The 16,674-nt window shown below is 41.3% G+C and overlaps 1 protein-coding gene across 14 annotated transcripts in view; it reads left to right on the top strand.

Annotated features, from left to right (window-relative positions):
- CTNND1 (catenin delta 1) overlaps positions 1-16,674 on the top strand; it is a 71,565-nt gene that overhangs the window by 48,562 nt on the left and 6,329 nt on the right. For all 14 annotated transcript variants that reach the window (XM_081343750.1, XM_081343752.1, XM_081343746.1 and 11 more), the window contains 6 exons: positions 1,380-1,448; positions 4,175-4,302; positions 7,383-7,533; positions 9,315-9,507; positions 10,944-11,058; positions 12,218-12,302. In XM_081343750.1, the coding sequence (XP_081199876.1) occupies positions 1,380-1,448; positions 4,175-4,302; positions 7,383-7,533; positions 9,315-9,507; positions 10,944-11,058; positions 12,218-12,302 (741 nt within the window). The remainder of the gene's footprint in view (positions 1-1,379; positions 1,449-4,174; positions 4,303-7,382; positions 7,534-9,314; positions 9,508-10,943; positions 11,059-12,217; positions 12,303-16,674) is intronic.

Here is a 16,674-nt window from a genome sequence, read left to right as displayed (position 1 = left end):
TTCTTTTGCTTGCGCTGCGTTTAGGGAGAGCCATCAGACCACCCAAAGGAAACAGGATAATGATCAAACAAACCAAGTCAGCACGGAAGCCCACTTCTCCATTAAGATATTAAATTGAGATTTCAGAAAACGGGCTTGGGAATAAACATTGACTACAATAATGGAATATACCTGGCTATTGCGTTCTGAGTGTATTCTCGGGTTGCGTACGGATAACCTGTGAAAACTCTCCATTATGGGAGAGAACAGTGCCCGTGAAAACTACTAAAAGAACCACTTAGTAATTTTGTTTTGATTTCTGTGGATTAATTTTTTTACTTGCTATTTTATTACAAGGGTTTCTGCTATTGGAGTCTTTGCAAAATTCCCAATCTTTAAAAGATAAATTTAAAGTTAACTTAAACAAATACAGATTTTGAACAAATTTTAGGCTAACTGGTGGAGTGCCATCTAGTCTATAGTCAACTTCATTTTACTCACTTTTAGTAAATCGAGTAAAATGACTTTAGATGCCTTCGGAGAAAAGCAGTTACTTGGCATACTAGCATGGTTTGAACACAAATAAATATGAGAAAATAGAGAGTTCATTCTCTGAATTTGAGCGTGGTAAGGGAAGAGTACATTGATTCTAATTTTGACTGTAAGTTAATAGGAAAGAAGCAAACTTGTATTTGTGCATCATGCTTCACTGTAATTGGTTCAGTAAGCCACAGATGGCCATTGCAAATCAAGCTATAAACTATAGTTTACAAATCATTGGCTGGCTTCATGTGCATCTTAACTAAGAAACAGATGGCTCATGATGGCTTACTACAGCCTTTTACACCTAACTGCCTCCTGATAATGTAGATTTCAGTTTCTAGAGTTTCCTAGCCAGCATGGTCAACAGTGAGACTTCTGAAGGTTGAAAGTCCGCATGTCTGGAGGCTCTGATTTTAACCAGCATATTAAACTGATGGTTTTAAGAGCCTATTTGAACATGAAAATTTAAATTAAATGGAAAAGGATCATATTCAGATGCTTGGTATGCATGGAGTTTCAAATGCACTCTTGGCATCTCCAGTTAAATTTTGTGTGATCCAAATGCTAGGAGAGACTTTTTTGGGGAGAGTTACTGGTAATTGTATGGTAATTGTAACAGATGGTGCAGAAATAGACAGTTCATTAGCCTGGCTTCTGTGAAGGCAGATCTTTTTTGTGTATCCTAATTATAGTTTAGTAGGTGTGAATCTCTCCTTTATTTGTGCATTTTTCCTTGAGCAAAAGAAATCAAAGTTTGGAACTATAGTTCTTGTGTCTGGCTATACTATAGTGTGTGGGGGGTGTCTATCTATATCTTAGGATTTCTTTGTGTTATGTTCCTTCTTTTTCTTTTGAAGGTAAAAAGCAGACAGAGGATCCTTCTACTGATATAGTTGACTTCCCCAAAAGACAAACCCCTGCAAAAGGTATGACTTCTTTTGCTGTTGGACGAACAGTAGCTCAGTGAAAGCAAACATGCTTTGTTTGCACAAGGTCCTGAATTTGATCCTTCCTAAGATAAAGCACTAGTTGACGATAAAAGCTCTTTGTCCAAGACCTGGTGAACTACAGTAATGCCAGTCAAAATAGGCAGTACCGAGTTAGGTCAGCCATGTCCAAACTAGTATCTCAAAAAATGCACGTTGCAGCATTTATAGCAATGTTGTCTGGGAATTCATTTCGTTCAGGCACATCTAGAAGATTTGTAGAAGGTTGAATCTGATGGACAGTTATGTTGTAAGACATCTTGTATATTTCCAGAATATATATATTTTTTCTTCAACTTCCTCCTTTCCTTGGGAGAACAGATTGTTCTTTAACTACATTTCCTGTATGGATTTTGTCGCATGCATTTGTTTTTACATGTTTGACTTTAGGAAGACAAAGGTGGTAAGTCATATACTGCTGAGAAATGTTTTATTGGAGGTTTGAGTGAAAATACAATTCCCCCTCCCCCCAACCTTAATAAACAACCTCAAATCTAACTAAGGTGTGGTTGATAGGTGTGGCAGGAAATTAGCCAATTGTAGGCTGACCGAATCAGTTGAAAAGTCAGTAGTCTTATTTCTGTAACTCTTGCTAGGGCTGCAAGGGCTCCAAAGAGAACTGCAAAGGCTCCAAAGAGTTGGAATGCAGAGGAGCAAGTTGCAGTACCAGTTTAAACTGCCCCCAAAGTAGCAGGACTGAATGAAGGTTGTACACAAACCTACTTGTCCACCTTGATGGACTAGGCATCAGCTAGCACCAGTCTTGCAGCAGCCTGAAGACAAACGTGTGTGTGTGTGTGTGTGTGTGTGTGTATCATTGTGAAGGAATACTAGAGAAGGATCTGATTGGCCACCTGGAAGGTTGAGGCTGCTTACAGGGCCATTGCCAACAGAGAGGGCAAGAAAGATGCCCAAGATGGGATGACAAGGCTGATGGCCCCAGAGCTATGACCTCACTTTCAGGATTTCTATCTTCAGATCTCCAAAGCAACAGAGAAGATGAAGGAATAAGGCATAAGCTAGATCTGTTCCTCAATGGGTTCAATTAGGAAAGGGATAAACTTTTCAGAAGTTTGTACCTCCTTACCAGAGAGTATCAATATAGACCTTCTCCTCCCCCACTCTAGCCCCCAGTGATGTTTGATGCATCACCAAAAGCCCAGGACTTGAAGCTTGGCTAACAATGTGCCTCTGCAGGACGCATAGAAATCATGGGATTTTCTTCTACTATCCATAGGTCTTCAAAACCCATTCTCAATCTCTCAGCCCCATTCCCAGTCTCCTTCACCAGAATAACCAAGAGAAGTGTTTGTTACTCAAGGAATTTCCAGGCGTAACAAACAAGCTGTACATCCCACCTAAAGGACCTATATAGAGCCAGTATACCTAACTATCAAGGTCATGTCTCTGATTGATGAGCCTAACTATCAAAATCAGTGGTTCTGAATGGAGAAGAGGCATTTATAGATCTCAGGAGCCACTTGTAAGGCATCCATTCTGGGAATAAGCGCCGCAACCATCATCACTAGTGCTAGTGATGTCATTCCAGAAGTGTTGGCAGTAGTAGCGGCAGCCCAGAACACAGAATTTATGTAGACCCTTCTAAGGACTACTTACAGTTTGCAGCCAGATGTATGTCATAAGAAATGACGGCACAGAAGATCTGTGCATCAGGCATTGGGAGACCAACTGCCAGTTAAAGGTAGCTGCACAACAAAGCGCTTGGGCAGGCAGATCAGATAAGAAATCTTTCTATACAGCTGCAAGGAAGAAATAGATGCAAGAGAAGTCCTGCATCACATTTTTATACTAAAAATCAAGCTAAATAGAGCCTATGTTTACACCTAAAACTAAATTATTTTACCGCACTGTGATAAGGATCAGTGCCACATAATATTATGGTGCAATGTAGAAGGAGTTGAACAAGACTCACCTGAAGTTGGTACATACTGTTTGTACTAAAGGAGGGGAGTTTTTAAAGAAGAGATCTTAACTTCTGACTGTAAACAGGAAAAAGATGAAATTCACTTTTTGATAACCAGAAAATTATTTCCCGATAAATCCAGCTTTGTACGCACTACAGCGTGAATTGCAGAGCAAAATGGAAAATTGGATGGGGATAACTTGAGGGCCTGCTACAGTTGGAAATAGAAAGAGTTCCTGTGTGTTGTGCAGCACAAACTAGAGATCCTGAGGAACTTTTCCATCTTGACTTCCACAGTAATGTGTAAATGTGGCGGGGAAACCTTGAGAAATGGTTGCAGTAGTTTCATATTCTCTGCTGGAGAGGGGAAGTGGATAAAAAGCATCCTCCTGAATTGGGTCCCATTTATCAGAGTCCTCCTAGTTCTCTGTGTGTTTATTCATTTAGAAGAATTTTCTGCTGCCTCTCAGCAGAACTCCCCATTTACAAAAACAGAGTGATTACATGAGGAAGAAACCCATGAAAAGTTGCAGAAACACGTTCAAACAGCCAGGAAGAAGATTCCCCCCGCCTTTTTTTCCCTAACTTGGAAAGTGCAAGTGTTGATACCAGTCATCTTTGGAAAGCTGGTTGGAAAATGCTCTGATTGAGAAGGTTCTCTTAATAGATGCCTGCAGGGAAGACATGGGAGGCATAAAATTTGACTGGATTTGTGTGTAATTGGTTCTCTTTCCTCTGCTAGGCTATGAACTCCTTTTCCAGCCAGAAATTGTCCGCATTTATATTTCATTGTTAAAGGAGAGTAAAACCGCAGCTATCATAGAAGCCTCAGCAGGAGCCATCCAGAATCTGTGTGCTGGTCGCTGGACGGTGAGTAACCACATAAGAGAGAAGCAGTGCTGTAAGTTAAATATGTTCCCCTTAAAATTAGTAACGCCAACAAAAGTACCGCATTACATTAAGATAACAAATGTTGGCTGGGTTTGCAAATCGTTAAGATGTTCTATACAAGCCACTGTGGCCTCCTGTCTTCAAGAGCTAAGTCGTAAATCACATCAAGCCAGAAACAGACAAGCAACCGGATGACCGGCCCTCAAGTTTGAGACTTTTAAAATAGCCATAGCTTGTTTGCCGCTTCCTCGTATGGTGAAGCTGCTTTTTCATCACAACTGTACAGATTGGTTAGAGATTTGGGGAGGGCACAAAGCTACATAAGTCGAAACAATTGCAAGCAGGCTATGCTTTCCCAGAGTCACATTAAACTAAGCCCATAAATGCTGTTTGATAGATGTGAAGTGCAATCAATCAAAGTGTCTGATTCACCAAAGTCAGAAGTAGACATCTCTTAGTCATCATATGTAAGAGTAATAGTTGATGTGATGCAACCCAGCTTTATATTTACAGGTAGTCCTTGACTTAGAACCATTTATTTAGTGACCAGCCTTTGCACTTAACAACCATCGCAAAGTCCCTGTGGTCATGTGGTCATAGTTTGTGTAATTGGCATGTATTTCAAGAGTTGCAATGTGGCAGGGTCATGTGATTGCCATTTGTGATCTTCCTAGCTGGCTTCCAACAAGCAAGGGCAATAGAGGAAGCTGGGTTCACTTAGCAACCGTGGATGTGATTCACTTAACGATTGCAATAGAAAAAGGTTGCAAAATCAGATGTGATTCACTAAACAACTGTAATGGAACTTCTGGCCCCAATTGTTGTAAGTCAGGGACTATCTGTAAGCCAAAACACAACCGCAAACAGGCCATGCATTCCAAAAGTATTAAACTAAGCCATAGCGGCTGTTAGACAACTATGTACAATCAACCAAGGTGTCTGATCTATCAAAATCAGAAACAGACATAACTTAATCATTGTGTGCAACAGTGACTAATCCAGCTTTATATTTATTTTTGTCCAGTATGTTGACTTGACCTTGTAGTATAAACATTACAAGAACTCTTTAAGTTCAGGTTGGCTGGTTCCATTAAATTTGACTTTCAGTTTAAAGTTTAAAAAAAAAGCACTATTCTCTTCCCTCCTGTAGTGTTTGCAGCCACAGGTATGGGGCTCATTTTGTACTTCTCTATTGATGTGGTTCCATTCCTAAGAAAACAAAGCAAAAGTTAAAAACACTCTTCCACCAGTTTGTTAAAAGTTTCCTGTTGCCACGTTGTTCCTTTCCCTTCTGAATAACTGTCTAGAAACACTCAGAATCCTATATGTGAGCTTCACAATTTTCTGCTTATTATAACAGAACAATACAAATACGGTACAATTCAAGTATTTTTGGATTATGAAAGTACAAATATCTACAGTAGTAACAAATAAGTTGTAATGCTAGAAAATGGGAGGTAGATGTATTAAGAGAAAGAACTGGAGAAAAATCCTAAAAATATAAAGACCTACAAAGAGAAGTAGAATGGCTGTAGAAAAAGAAAGGAAAAGACAGCACCCATAATAATAGGCACTTTGGGTGCAGTTCCAAAATATCTGGACATGACTTGAAAACCATCACCATTGACAAAATCACCGTCAGTCAATTGCAGAAGGCAGCTTTATTTGGAGCAGCTTACATCCTGTGATGATTCTGTTAACACCATCAAACAACATTTGCCTATCACAGGTCTTTGAGAAGGACTCAATAGGTAGACAAAAATATCAAATCCAAACTAAACATCTGGCTGACTGTGTGGCCAACCATAATAATGATAATAATAATCAGAGACTCTACTTCATATACTTTTAACCACCAAGACCCTTTCAACGGGATTAAACATTTGGCGATTGTTAATGGTCAGCTTCCCTCTCACCATTTACTCCAAAGAATTTTCTGGCAGAAGGAGGCTAGACCTAATACAAAATTTGTGTTTTTAGTTTGTCTTAAAAGTTCCTGAGTTTTGTGGGAAACTATGGTCAAAATTTAAAGCTCAACTTGTAAGCCTTCTGAACATAGGAGCCTTTAGGGAAGCCACAGAAAGAGAATTCCCTCTCTGTAAGCCCTTTGTGGAAGAAAAGCAACTATGGGCAGATTAAGAGGGAACAGAGAAATGAACCAATTGTCCTTTCCCCTTCACCACCCCCACCCATGCACATTTTGTTCTTATTTCTTCTTTCAGGTACCATAGATTTAAGTATAAAAGCTTACCTGAGGCGAATGTATTCTGAATGTATGTCGCTGCATTGCATGTGCCTCCAAGTTGGCGGGATGCATGCAGTTGTACATTTACTTGTAAGATAGTCTGTAGATTAAAGATTCTAACTTGCAGAATATCCAGTGAGCCTTCTCGTGGTAACCCTCTTTCCCAGATTAGGACAGCACATAACACAATTTTGTTCTCTTGCTTAGCTGATCCAATTTAAGAGTGGCAGCCTGGAAGAAGTCAGAAATTAACCCTGCTATTTTCACAGCTGCAGAAACTTATCATTCAAATCTCTTTAAATGAGAGTTCAGCTGGAGATTAAAGATGTTGCATGTGTGGATCCTGGCCTCTGATAATGATGAGTTTCCAATATAGAATAGTAAAAAAAAAATAGCGAAGTCAGAACTGTGGCAAAAACTTGCTGGTCATGACCAGATAAAACTGATCATGAAAAATATATTCAGTGGCAGTAATTGGGTTGACAGTGACCTTTCTTGATAGAATTAATCTCATTTAAAAAAAGAAACTATATCGATTGATGTAGATGTAACACTGGAAAATATGATGCTTGAGAACAGCCTTCAATCAATCAGTTTATTACCCTCCATATATCCTGGACAACAGCTGCCCTAATTTCTAGAGAGGGTAATCAAAGGTTGTGCTGGCTGGAGTTAGTAGGAATTGGAATCCATGACTGAATTCTAGTTCCAGACAATGGGCACAAGGTTGAGAAGCAGTTTGGACGATGCCAGCAGCTAGCTGCATCTGTTGTGGCTCATATTCTGAGCTGAGTGTTGCTGTTCTTCCTTACAGTATGGGAGATACATCCGCTCTGCACTGCGCCAGGAGAAAGGTCTCTCTGCCATTGCGGACCAGCTGACCCATGACAGTGAGCGTGTGGTGAAAGCTGCATCTGGAGCCCTGCGCAACCTGGCAGTGGATTCCCGTAACAAAGAGCTGATTGGTAAGGGGAAAGAAAAGGGAGAAGCGCTCTACTGCAGGGGGTGGAGGAAGGTATCATTTGGGGAAAAATCCCACAAAAGTCATAGGTAAAGGTAAAGGTTCCCCCGCACATGTGTGCTAGTCGTTTCCAACTCTAGGGGCCGGTGCTCATCTCCGTTTCAAAGCCGAAGAGCCAGCGCTTGTCCGAGGACGTCTCCGTGGTCATGTGGCCGGCATGACTAGACACCAAAGGCGCACGGAACGCTGTTACCTTCCTACCGTAGTGGTCCCTATTTTTCTACTTGCATTTTTACGTGCTTTCAAACTGCTAGGTTGGCAGAAGCTGGGACGAGTAACAGGCGCTCTGCTACGCGGCACTCGGGATTCGACCCGCCAAACTGCCGACCTTCAGATCGACAAGCTCAGCGTCCTAACCCACTGAGCCACCGCACCCCCCCATACCAGACTACCAATGGCCAAATCAAAGGCTTTGTGCTACTTCCCAGTCAGCATCAGGAATGGATGAAAAGGCAGGGCCAGTACAAAGCTTGCATTTCCTCCTCCCCACCCCCAAGAGGATTCCCCTCGGTCTTTGTGGTGCGGAGTTGCCTTACCTCATTTAGGAAGGCGGATAGTGTGTCCTTTAAAGAGAAGGAATTTGTTTATCATTGATCACTGGGATTTTGTGAAGTTGAAAGCAAGGGGAAGGGGGTATTAGTGGCCCTCCCAGATATTGCTGAAGTTTAATGGGGCTGCTGGAATTTGTAGCTGAGAAATATCTGGAAGATTACTGGAATCCGATCCCTGGCCCTAAAATCCCTCCGAATTAAATAATGTCTTTGCTTGATATTTTTGGAGCTTTACGTTCCCTTCCTACCTCATCCCCACAATAAGCGTTTGAAAACATGGCTTTGACACATTTACTTCTAGGTTAAAAACACTGTAGCTTTTGGGAAAACTACAAATGACGGTAACATGTGTCATTTTTCTGAAACAGAAAAAAGTAGTTTGTGTTCTGGAGCAGCAACCTTTTCATGGTCCGTCCCTTCTGGATTGCAGTGAGAATGCCTTCCATTTTCTGTATCTTTTCAGTGTTAGAACAGCAGTTTCTTCTCTATGCTGTATTTAACAGCTTCACTAATTATAACGGATTCATGTGCAATTATATATTTTGTTTCTCGTCTCCTTTCCTGATGTGTAATTTTAAGTCTTGGCTGCCATCTGCTTCTCCTATGTTGCATGCCATTATCTTGCTTATGTATTAACATCTGCAAGTCCTTCCAACATTTCACTTGTGAACCTCCATTGCGCTCCCACAGAGAGGGCCTCCTCAGGGTGCCTCCGATCAAAGAATGCCGATTGGTGGCCCCCAGGGGGAGGGCGTTCTCTGTGGGCGCGCCAGACCTGTGGAACCGCTTGTCGGTTGAGCTCCGGATGGCCCCTGACCTTCGCTCCTTCCGGCGGGATCTAAAAACGTATCTATTTGAGCAATCTGACCTGGTCTGATGGGTTAGGATGGGGTTTTAATGTGTTTTTAATTATTGTTTTAAACTTTAAATTTGGGCATTATATTTAATCGTTTTTTAACTTTTGTATTCTGTTTTTTATATTTATTGCCCTGTACACCGCCCTGAGTCCTTCGGGAGAAGGGCGGTATAAAAATATATATAATAAATAAAATAAAAAATCTTGCGTACAGTTTGCAGGATGGAGGAGGAGGCCCTGGCGGCCTTTCTACCTGGCCACTCTTCCTTATACTATTTCTTTTTCCTCATTGCGGCTCTGATGTAATCCTACTCATAGGTAAACATGCCATTCCCAGTTTGGTGAAAAATCTTCCAGGAGGACAGCAGACACAGGCAAAGAACCTCTCCGAAGACACGGTGATCTCTGTGCTGAATACCATCAATGAAGTCATTGCTGACAATCTGGAAGCAGCCAAGAAACTGCGGGAGACACAAGGCATTGAGAAACTGGTGCTCATTAACAAATCAGGGTGGGTAGAGTTTTGGGCAAGGCGGGGGGGTGGAAGTAAAGGAGGCTTGCACTTCTTTTTGTAAAAGTCTATTTCTGGGTGAGCGTTTTAGATTTTTTTTAAAAAAAATTAAAGAGTAATTTTATTTAAAAAAAACCAATAATGAAAACTAATAATAATTTAAACAAAAGAATAAAAAGAAAAAATAGAAAGTACAGAAAAGAAAAAAAATAGAAAAGAAAAATTAACAATATGCTAAAGAAAAAGAAATCCATAAAGAAATAACTTCCTCCTTCAGGATAACAGATATACACAAATTTAATAACTTATCATCTTTTCATAAAATAAATCCTTAAAGCTCCATCATTTCAGTCCCATTAAGGCTTACCAGAGATGCCATAACAATTTTAAGCTTGATTAAATAAAACCAACGTTTAGTCCTTCCTTTTTACATTTACCAGTCTTGAGCTTTTAATCCTTTCAAATAATATCCTACCTAGAACTTGATTTCTTTTCATGTTTTCTTCGTCCCTTTTCACAAAATTCTTCAAAGCTTTAACAAGTCTCTCTAGTAAAAACCAAGAAAATTACCCAGGTCATTCTCTTGGTTTGTTAGTTGTATATCCCTTTTAATTATTAAGACATAAGCCAATTACTTGTGTAACATCTGGGGAATATCTCTTTCCATGTCATTCTTATAACCTGTCATTTTTAAAATCCACGTTCAAATCAGTCTTAAGCATTTCAGATAACACTTATTCCTTTTCCATCACATAACACATTCCTCTTCCATAGCATCTCTGACCTCAGTCTGTCTGTAGAGGTAGATATTCTTAAAAGTAACTCCAGGGTCCCTTGTTCAAAAATATCTGATTATTTATTTATTAAATTTAGATGCCACCACATCACTATCCAAACAGCCTGGGTAGCTTACAATAAATTGGTTTTTTTAAAAAAAGAATTCAAAACAAAAGCATTTCCCATGGGAAGGATTCTTTATAATTAGTTCCAAACTTATTTCAAATGTATGTGGACCCTTACTCCATTTGTAACTTTCTAAAATCAAAATTTGATCGCCTCTTTGCTGCTTATTCCCCCACCCCCACCCCCCATTTTTAAAAAAGTCCTTACACTTGTATTTAAAACTTAATTTGCTAAGGATTGAGGGAAACTCACCCAGTGCTGTAATATTGGTCAATCCAAAGGTTCCTAACAGCCGTAAAACAGTTAACAAGAATTACCACAAGGGAAGGAAGTACTCGGTGCCCTTTCAAAGGCACTGTCTGCGGTTGACTATTCCCTCGTGTCTTGGTTCTCAAAACCTGCCAGAAACGGCAGGCTTGTGGTCTCCCTGTGAGGAGCAATTTTCTGGAGCATTTCTGGGTGCACTTGACTCCGTTCCTTATTTCAGATTTTTATAATGCATTTTGCTTTTGCTTTTCTTTTTTTCCTCCTAGGAACCGATCAGAAAGAGAAGTCAGAGCCGCCGCTCTTGTGCTGCAGACCATATGGGGGTACAAAGAATTGCGGAAACCCTTAGAGAAGGAAGGTTGGAAGAAATCCGACTTCCAGGTACCTGGGGGCTGAAATGCGGTTGTGGAAAGTTTAGGAAATGGGGATCTTGATGAGTCTGAAAGCTACTTCTGTGGGCCAAGTTGGTTTTATTCACATACATGTATTTAAATATAGCTTTCATATGCTATGGGCAGTTCAGTGGTTAAGATGCCGGGCGTGTTGACTGGAAAACCAGCAGCCCAGCTTCGAGACCTAAACGCCACGCGACGAGGTGAGCACCCATCTGTGGCCTGCTCCTGCCAACCTAGCAGTTCGAAAGCATGCAAATGCAAGTAGATAAATAGGTACCACTTTGATGGGAAGGTAACAGCGCTCCATGACGTCATGCTGGCCACATGATTGTGGAAATGTCTTTGGACAGTGCTGGCTCAATGGCCTTGCAAAGGAGATGAGTACTGCCTCCTAATAGTCGGCAATGACTAGCAGAGTAAAATCTGCAGGGACCTTTTTTTTAGTCTTTTATGTAAGATGCGTGATAGCTTGACCCAGTTCAAGACACTTATTATTGTTCAAGCAGTATCTACAGTATGTTCCTATCTCTTGCCCTTAAGGTAATTTCTGTGAAATGGTTAGAATAAGATTCGTTAAGGGTGATTGCTAAATGGGGCTTGGAACCCAGATCTTCCCAGTCCAGTCTCATATGCTGATGATTGCACTGCTCCAAAGAAGGAAGGTGAAAAATGTTGTATTCATGCCATCTGTTGAAAATGTAATTTGCAGAATATAGCTGCATCCATCTTTGGCAAAAGCTTGCTTTTGTGGTTTTGCTTTCACTCTAGAGCATGGATGTCAAGCCCGATCGCATCATGGGCCCTATCAGGATGATGTTTGCCTTTGTGGAGCTAGGATGGGCGTGGACTGCGTGGGCCGGATGCGGCCCATGAACTGTGGGTTTGAGATGCCTTGGCAACTTTTAAGACTTGGGAACTTCAACTCTCAGAATGGGGAATTCTGGGAGTTGAAGTCCACAAAGTTACCAAGGTTGGACAGCCCTGCTTTAGAGTATATTCTGGGTATATATATGTGCACACACAAGCACACAGAATCATAAAGTTTCCAAGAGCTGGTTGGCACCAGTCCATGCCAAAGATAGAATAAAATAACAGTTTTTCATGACATTATAAATGTATTGAACATTTCCACTATTTTTCCACAGGTAAATTTGAATAACACCTCTAGAAGCCAGGGTGGCAACTCCTTTGATGACAGTACCTTGCCCCTCATCGATAAAAATCAAAAAGGTAAATACTGAAATAAGATAAGATAATCTTTATTGTCATTGATTACTGTGGGCACATTGGCGCACATTAAAAATGAAATTCTGTTGCCTGCTCTCAAGCGTACCCATACATAAAGGTAAAAGGTAAAGGTTCCCCCGCACATGCGTGCTAGTCGTTTCCGACTCTAGGGGCCGGTGCTCATCTCCGTTTCAAAGCCGAAGAGCCAGCGCTTGTCCGAGGATGTCTCCGTGGTCATGTGGCCGGCATGACTAGACGCCAAAGGCTCACGGAACGCTGTTACCTTCCCATACATAACACACATATAAACAAGTTGTATAAACACACATATAAACATGGTATATACAGCATATGTATATACCTACACCCTTACATATAAATACATATAATTATTAATCACTGTCCATCTTGAATGCATAGCGGAAAGAGGAAGCTTGAGAGTTCACAAGGTTAATACTGTATGGAACAAAACTGTGACTGAATCTAGATGTTCTGCTTCAGATGTGGTATTCTCGCAGGTGTGCTAGGTTTGGATGTTCTTGGAGGCTTCCATGCAGTGGAAATAAAATGTGTCACGCTCCATTTTTGTTGTTGTTGTTAGCTGCGAACTCGTGTCCGACCCATCGCGACCCTATGGACAATGTTCCTCCAGGCCTTCCTGTCCTCTACCATCTTCCGGAGTCCATTTAAGCTCACGCCTACTGCTTCAGTGACTCCATCCAGCCACCTCATTCTCTGTCGTCCCCTTCTTCTCTTGCCCTCAATCTTTCCCAGCATTAGGCTCTTCTCCAGTGAGTCCTTCCTTCTCATTAGGTGGCCAAAGTATTTGAGTTTTAGCTTCAGGATCTGGCTTTCTAAAGAGCAGTCAGGGTTGATCTCCTCTAGGACTGACCGGTTTGATCGCCTTGCAGTCCAAAGGACTCGCAGGAGTCTTCTCCAGCACCATAGTTCAAAGGCCTCAATTCTTTGGCGCTCAGCCTTTCTGATGGTCATACATTGCAACTGGGAAGACCATAGCCTTGACTATACACACTTTTGCTGACAGGGTGATGTCTCTGCTTTTTAGTGTGCTGTCTAGATTTGCCATGGCTTTCCTCCCGAGGAGCAAGCGTCTTTTAATTTCTTGACTACAGTCCCCATCTGCAGTGATCTTGGAGCCCAGGAAAATAAAATCTGTCACTAATTTTTAGTTCAGTTTAAAATGTGCATTAATTGGTGGCGCTGCACTTAATCAGATCAAAAGTCTCTCTGGAGGTAAGGGAATCAGACACTGACCTAAGATTTCTTGAGCCACAGTCTTGTGTTACGCTATCAACACAAACTGGGGTACAGGGGCTTTTACTAAAGCATTATTCCTATAGTGTAATCATTGTTTTGTGGACCTCACAGAACTGTTCCAATAATATTGATGAAACTTTCATGGCATTTTATACTAATGGGGCGATTCTGGTTCAGTATCTTTTAAACAGAGTGTGAGGTAATTGGCCTTTGGTTCCTATTTCACATGAAGACTCTTGTTAGTTCTAAATATCAGGGTACAAAAATAGCTAAATCAAGTGGACACGAACATACGTTTTAACTGACAGGAAAAGTGCTTTTGGATACATTTTACCCAAAGAGTGCTGCACTCCAAGTAATAGCCTGCTGTGGTGATAGAAAGAACAGTTGTGACCAGCGTGTTGGAACAATTCAGCTTTTTGCATTAGGCTGCATCTGCATGCATTCAGCCTCCCTCCTTTGATGGAATTGATTCTAGGAACTACAGGTAGTCCTTGACTTACAACCATTCATTTAGTGACAGTTCAAAGTTAAAACAGCCCAGAAAAATGACTTGTGTCCATTTTTGACACTTGGGACCATCGCAGCATCCCCACGGTCACGCGGTCAAAATTTGGACCTTTGGCAGCTGGCATGTATTTAGGACGGCTGCAGTGTCCCCGGGGTCATGTGATCCCCTTTTGCGACCTTCTGACAAGCAAAGTCAATGGGGAAGCCAGATTCGCTTAGCATCCATGTTACTAACTTAGCAACTGCTGCACTTATCAACTGTGGCAAGAAAGGTCGTAAAATGGGGCAAAAGTCATGTAACAACTGTTTTGCTGAGCAACGGAAATTTTGGGCTCAACTGTGATCATAGGTCGAAAACTACTTATAATGCTTTTTTTCCTGATAGTTCTATTCTAGCAATGGATTTTTATGGAGCCCGTAGGGCAGACATGTCAAACACAAGGCCCGGGGGCCAGATCCGGCCCACGAAGTTTGTTTCATGCGGCCCGCGAAGCCATCCTGGAAACAGTGAGGGAACGGCCCCCACTGCCTTGGCCCTGGCCCAGAGACCCTCCTTCTGCCAGAGACCCTCAGATCTGTCCCACTCCTGGCCAGGCCTCCATAGGCACCCTTGATGCGAATGAGGTAGAGCTGGCCACGCCCACCTAGTAGGCCATACACACTCTAGCCACGCCCACCCTGGCCATACCCACCCGGCCCCCTGAGGGCAACCGCAATGCTGATGCGGCCCTCAATGAAATTGAGTTTGACACCCCTGCCGTAGGGGGCCAAGTGGGTTTTAAGAGAATAAGATTAGATGGCTTGAAGGAAGAAGGCAGTTGTCAGTGCTCTGTAATCCAATCATCTGAGCCCCTTGTCCGGTCTGTAATCTGTCAGATTATCTGTCAGATAATTTAGGTTCTTAAAGAGAACGGGAATGGTTTATGTGTGAGTGTTGTATGTGGGTTTTTATAATGTGCATTTATTATTTAAGTTTTAATATTTAAAAATGTGAGGGGAAATTCCTTTAGACCTCCTCCCTAAGTTAAACTTAATTTTCCGCCCTTCTTTTGGGGTGTTACAGTTTCTTGATTAATGTTTTTAAATTGTATACTAAATTCTAGTACCAGGAGTTGAAATGCTTCATTGGTCAAAAAGCAAATTATGTATCTATGGAATGATTTTTTTTAAAGAAGCAAGATAGTTTATATGGCAAAGAAAAGTTTATATTGCAAACAGGACAGAAAAGACAAATCATTATTAAAGTGCACTGCCCTCTAATTGTAGTTGGGCATTTTTAGTATGAAAATGGGATTATAGAAAATTATATGCAGCCTATTGGAGAAACCACAATTTACCTTAAGGGTAAATGAGAGAATATGGAAAAATTATGAACAACCTGCTCCTACCGGTGCATGCCGACCTTCCTCATTTATCAGCCAGAAGGCTCAAATCCAGGAATCCCCCACTGGCATTTGCACAGCATCTGCCCAACAACTTTAACTAATGGGTCACTGGATGCCCAGTCATAGGAAGACATATAAATTGACCCCACAAAAAGGGTGTCAGGGTTTGAACTCCCGCGTCAGCAATAGAGAAGCCTGGATAGGATTTGCATCTCACATGGCATCTGCCAGGACTCTCTGTTATAAATGGGGCATAGCATCCTCCCCTCAGTGTGAGATCCCACGTCAAACTGTAGATCATCTCATGACCAGCTGTAAACTGCGGGCATATACCAGTCCAGTGTCTGATTTTTTTAATATAAACAATGCTGCAGTTAGATGGTCTAGACCAGGGGTAGGCAACCTCGGCTCTTTTATGACTCATGGACTTCAACTCCCAGAATTCCTGAGTCAGCTATGCTGACTCAGGAATTCTGTGAGTTGAAGTCCATGAGTCAGAAAAGAGCCGAGGTTGCCTACCCCTGGTCTAGACATTGGTATTTAAACATAGATCTTTTTGACATTTATATTATATTGTGTTCTAGTAATCTAGATGAAATGTTAATATTATATTGCTAGTCTATGTATGTTTCGCCGTACGCTAAATAAATAAAAAGGTTCACCTAAAAGTTTATTTATTTATTTATTTATTTTATTACATTTATATACCGCCCTTTCCCGAAGGACTCAGGGCGGTTTACAGGGTGATTAAAAAACCAAAATACAAAAGTTAAAAACAAGTTTTTTAAAAAAATTATATGTGTCCCTGCCTAAATAAAACCCCAGTTAAAATAAGATTAATCCTCAGCCAACATGAATCAGGTTGGGATCTTTCCCGTCAGGTAACCCCTGGAAAGAGCAAAGTTGTAACATGGATAAAAATAAGAACATCTTAAGTTGTATTAAAGTGTTACCAAAAATATTTAACCAGTAAAAGAGTGGGAACCACTCCAGTCCCAGCTCTAATATTATGGTATTATATATGTCCCTCTTGTGAAGTGAAGTGGGCCTTAGAAAAGCTGAGCAACAACAAAGCTAGTGGAGGTGACAGTATTCCAGCTGAGCTATTCAAAATCTTAAAAGACGATGCAGTAAAAGTGCTACACTCAATTTGCCAGCAAATTTGGAAAACTCAACAGTGGCCACAGGATTGGAAAAGATCA

Source organism: Vipera berus (assembly GCF_964194415.1).
Source record: "Vipera berus genome assembly, chromosome: 1".
NCBI classification, from domain to species: Eukaryota; Metazoa; Chordata; class Lepidosauria; order Squamata; family Viperidae; genus Vipera; species Vipera berus.
The sequence above is the reverse complement of the archived record's forward strand: the minus strand, read 5'-3'. Positions and strand labels throughout refer to the sequence as shown.